This window comes from Haplochromis burtoni, unplaced genomic scaffold (assembly GCF_018398535.1).
Source record: "Haplochromis burtoni strain Fernald_Lab_line unplaced genomic scaffold, NCSU_Asbu1 Contig_245, whole genome shotgun sequence".
NCBI classification, from domain to species: domain Eukaryota; kingdom Metazoa; phylum Chordata; class Actinopteri; order Cichliformes; family Cichlidae; genus Haplochromis; species Haplochromis burtoni.
This window is the reverse complement of record NW_024582606.1, coordinates 581,760-586,644: the sequence shown is the minus strand read 5'-3', so window position 1 is coordinate 586,644 and position 4,885 is coordinate 581,760. Positions and strand designations below refer to the sequence as shown.

Here is a 4,885-nt window from a genome sequence, read left to right as displayed (position 1 = left end):
GATGTTGATGTCAGTATTTTCATCAGGTTGTAGCCGCCATTAGTTTATCCAGAGTTTCTCATGAAGCAGCAGAGCAAAACAGTCCAAAAGCAATCATTGCCTTGATGTTGACGTTTTTAGCATATCAGGTTTGCTATGAAACAAGCAAATAAATACACTTAACATTTAATCTTTTTAAATAAATGTTAAATCAAGTTTAAAATTGAAATGATGCTATTAAAAAGGTTTTAAGGGTAAAACACGAGTGAACTGTTACAAACACAAACTCCACTGATAACCAATTAAAAATCTTTAATGGCGCTTATATATTTGACAGACATAACAAGCAACGAACACAAGCTGTAAGCGGCTTCTTATATTTCTGTGGATCTTATATTATTTGCTAGCTGTTGCTGCCCTTATGTGACAAATAATTTTTGACTGTATCACACAACAATGAGAACACTTAGGACAATAATAACAATAGGAACACACACTAGCAATAATTCTGACAGTTATAGGCCATTTCTACAGGCTTTAAGATTATCAATACAAAAATAGTTATCTCACAATGTGACTGTTTCTGAAAATGCAGCAGACCAATGCTATAAACCAGTTTCTCCTACCAGTACGAAACATTTAAAAGTACAGTACATAATACTACACACTTAAAAATGTAAAAACAAAACATTAAAAAAAAAAACAGTATTGAGGGGGTTGTAGGATGACACTATTAAGGGTCACAGTTGCTCTCAGAAGCGGTGCTCAGTTCCTCGCACCATTTTTCGTAAGCTCTGTGCAGGATCTCATATGATGTGTTATTAAAAATTTCTGCAATAAAAAGAAGAGCAAAGCAAAATTTTTAAATATTTAGTACAAAAGACCAACTCAAACAGTTAATTCAGCAGCAAAAAATGTGAATCTTCCAGTTCCGCCTTTGTTGCAAATACATAAGCAATGACTTCTACTTCTTTCTGGAAGGAAAAAACGTGTTTTGTAGCAGTGACAAGTACATTTAAGTCAAGCAACAGGATCCATACCTGCTTCCCCGAGACCTACAGGGAGAGGCATTCTGACCAGGCCACCAGAATGTTTCAGCCTGTCCTGCAGAGAATTCTGTATGAGCTCCATAGTAAACTCTTGATGCCAGACAGGAAGCTCCAGGCTCACCATGCAGCTGATGATCCTCTGCTTCTCCTCTTCTGTCAATAGACCACTCTCTTTGGACACATAAACCATATAGGACATATCTATGTTCACTGCCTCACCGTGAAGCAGAGACGGGAGAACTTTCTGGATGGGGAAGAGAAAGGTGAGATGATATCATTTGCAACCTGAATGAAAATGTGAAACCCTACACTTTTAAGATATCTGTGTGTGTGTATATATAATCTCAAAAGTGTTTAAAGCTCTACATAGCGTTAATGTATATTTTGCACATACTCCATAAATGTTATCAGCAAAAGATACAAAGGGTTCAGCTGTATTTGCCATTAGTGATCATTACCATCTCTAATGCTGGACTGATAAGATGGCCAAAGTCCACAAGTCTGTCGAGGTCATCCTCCCAAAGGTTTGGGGCAAGCTCCTCCAACATAGTCATAATAGCTATGCGAGTTGCCTGTGATGCAGCCTTTAAGGTGCTGCACCCATATACACTGTTATCAATTTGGAATTTAGTGTCCAATAGCATAGAGCCATGTTTCTCGAGAAGTTCGAAGAGGCCGCCGTGCTTCATCATAGCCATCTGCAAAGAACCGACAAAAATTGCATGGAGTTACTTCTGCTGTCGGGGTCACTCATCTTTAGTGACCTCTGGACTAGTTTCTCTGCTATAAATGGCACATGTGTGACTGTAGTACTTGACCTTTATGGCCCATGAGATTCGCACAAGTTGCTGGGGTTTTTTCAACGTACAGACTTTATCATAAATTAAATTTGCCGTACCTTTAAAATCTCTGCCAGCCCATTGGAGATATGTCGTCGGGAAACAGTCTGTATGAATGATAGATCAAGGAAGGTGGCAGCAGGTGGAATGTAGGCACCCAGCTTATTCTTGCAGTTTGCAAAGTTAACCCCTGTCTTTGCCCCTACGCTGGCATCGATGTAGGAGAGCAGTGTGGTTGGGACTCTGATGTAAGGAGTGCGCCTCCTGTAGAGTGAGGCAGCAAAGCCCACTATGTCAAGGCACACGCCTCCACCAATGGCAATGATGGGCTCTGTTCGTCGGTCAAGAGAGAAGTTGTTGACCTCATCTAAGATCTTCAGGGCCGTCTCCATAGATTTGTTCTCCTCAGTGGTGGGTAGAGCCAAGATCTTGTAAGAGACATTGTTGGCCTCTAAATATTCAGTTAGCTTGGAGCCATAGATTTGAAAGACTGCCTGGTCAACCACCACAAAGCGTCTGATTGGCTTGTTTGATTTTTTAATGTCCTCTAGCTGCTGAGGGTCATTGATGTGGCCCAGAAGGAGGGTGTCGTTGCCTGGGTCCAGCAAGCCCTGAGTTTCAGTTACCTTGTAAGTAAAGACAATGGGACTGATAACTGTCCAGGTTGTACCCTTCTCTGTGACATTTTCACAGCTGCCAGACAAGACAAAAAAGTATTTATTATAATCACAGGACACTACGATGACCTTTGGTCTGTATTTAGGCTGAGATTAAAAAGACTGTAAGTTAATAACAGTTAACAGTAACAATTAAAGTATTTCTGAACAGAGACGTCATCTACCTGTCCATCGTCTTGGTCTAACCTCACAATTATGCAAGATTAAAAACAATAAATAGCTTCTTTATTAGACAGAGGTGTCATCTGAGCCTCATTTAACCGCATTCTTTCGTATTATGTCAGGATACAAACAGTTTAAAGCACTAAAACGCTCGTCTTCAAAATGCTTGATGTTGTACTTATCAATAAAAAAACTGTGTTATGTAATCATATGTAATGCATTATTACAGAAAAAGACTGTAGTGTTACATTTCAAACTGATGTGACTTAAAGCAAAGAAAAATGGGTTTTTTGAATTGCAGCCAAAAGCAGCTAACCTCTGGCTAAATCCCACTTCCTGAAAAATACCAGTGGCACTTTCTGCCATTAGAAAAGACTAAATAATGCAGAAATTATAATTTAACTCGGCAATATTTGCAAATATCAGATTACTACTATCAAACTAACTAAGTGATAATTTGCAGTGTATAATTTACTGAGAAGAGCATTAGACTGAAGAAAATGAAAGAAATTTGCAAACAAAAAGAGGGCAGTCGTAAAATACGATTAAAGGTTTAGCACAGTTTTCCCTGTGATTTCTGTAAATTAGACTACGGTGTGTGTACTCACATTTTTGCAGCCGAGACACTGTCCACTCTGTCCTTATTGATCTTTTTTCCCAGTTGGCCCTTCCATGTACTTTTGACCCGTACTAAACTAAACTCAGTTGTCTTTTCTTTGGCATCTTTTTCCTCTGGTTGAACTTTTCCCATTCTTGTAGGCTGTAAGTTACAGGTGTGAACAAAGCAAGTGACAAGTTCATCCTGCCTTAGGAGCCTTTAGATATAGCAGTGTTTAGAGAATGCCCTTAGGACAAGGGAGGAGCTTTTTGAGATGCTTCACATGTCAATGCACGCATTTTGCGTAACTCTGAGGTAACACCTGCTTTTTGAATAAAGTATGACATTACTTAACTGCATGTATAACAGTTTGACCACAATAAATACATGCAGCAGTTGAACAGTTTTGGAATATGCACACTTTTTTGCTCCTGTTGGTGAAGGTGCAGTTTTTGTTGGGTTTTTATTTTTTTCAAACCACACTTTGAAAAACAGTCATGTGGTAACAAGGACATTTTTCAAAACAGGTTTGACTGACTTCAAGGTTAAGTTTTAAGGCATCAAACAACACGGCACTGGCATTGAATATGTTAGACTGAGAACACTGATTAAGTATTAATGTTTTTTTCTTAATCTAATTAACAACATTGTAAAACACAACCTGACTTATTCTGTAAACACTAATTACAGGATACACAGAAGTACAAATACAACGAGAAAAGAATCCAAAACGTTGAGATTGGAAGGATTTACAAGCTCACCAAAACCCGCTCAGTTCTAATCTTCTTCCTGTCAGGAATATTCTATGTATCTGATGGTTAAAATGGAGAAAGAAGTCCTGGAAAGAGGCATTGCTTTGCAACTTAACATGGAGTAAGAATAGCGTAAGCTCACAGCCATGTTAGATATTTTGACAATACACCAGGACAAAATGAATACAGCAAGTGCTACATGCACTTCAAGGAAATCCTTTATAAACACAACTGCTCAACAGCAAATAAGGAAACTAATATTCAGCATGTGAAACTTGACTTTCTAACCCCAACATGTTGCTGCATGATAGAAATCTGTGTATTGGATTCCAAAAAAAACCCAACCTGGCACTTCCTAGTGCGATATTATTTGAGCTATATTTGAAAATTCTATTTCATAGGACTGTTGTTACGTTTTATAGTTCATGTTATTGTTGAACACCTTTAATGTCCATGTCAACCTTTCAAGCAGCAGAACAGGAAACACACAACTGAGTGAGTGAACCAAAAAAGACTGCATTTGATGTACAGTACCTTGACACATACACTAGTCAATCCTGCAACTAAAACTTCCCTACCCCCATTAAACTGAGAGGCTTGCCTAACTGTAGTCATGTAAACCCAATGGTTTCCTTGATAATAAATGGCTTGACCACTTAACCACTTAAAGTTCTTTTCGATTTTAATTTGACTGGATCAAGTAAAGCAAGGCTAAGACGTGATGCATGCTCAGTGATCCCACACAGTTGATTCTGTTGATCTGTTTGGAGCGTTTTCAGTGAGAGAAACATTTTGTCACTCATCCAAGTGACTTCTCAGTCTTCAGTGA

At 38.6% G+C, this 4,885-nt stretch overlaps 1 protein-coding gene across 1 annotated transcript; it reads right to left on the bottom strand.

Annotated features, from left to right (window-relative positions):
* Nucleotides 1-274: 274 nt before the first annotated feature.
* On the bottom strand, nucleotides 275-3,533 carry eevs (2-epi-5-epi-valiolone synthase). Its single transcript, XM_005947571.3, has 5 exons — nucleotides 3,315-3,533; nucleotides 1,927-2,560; nucleotides 1,487-1,726; nucleotides 1,020-1,272; nucleotides 275-810 (listed from the first exon to the last, which is right to left on the bottom strand). The coding sequence occupies exons 1-5, from the start codon at nucleotides 3,455-3,457 to the stop codon at nucleotides 713-715; spliced, it is 1,368 nt and encodes a 455-aa protein (XP_005947633.1). The 5' UTR covers nucleotides 3,458-3,533; the 3' UTR covers nucleotides 275-712.
* Nucleotides 3,534-4,885: the final 1,352 nt, after the last annotated feature.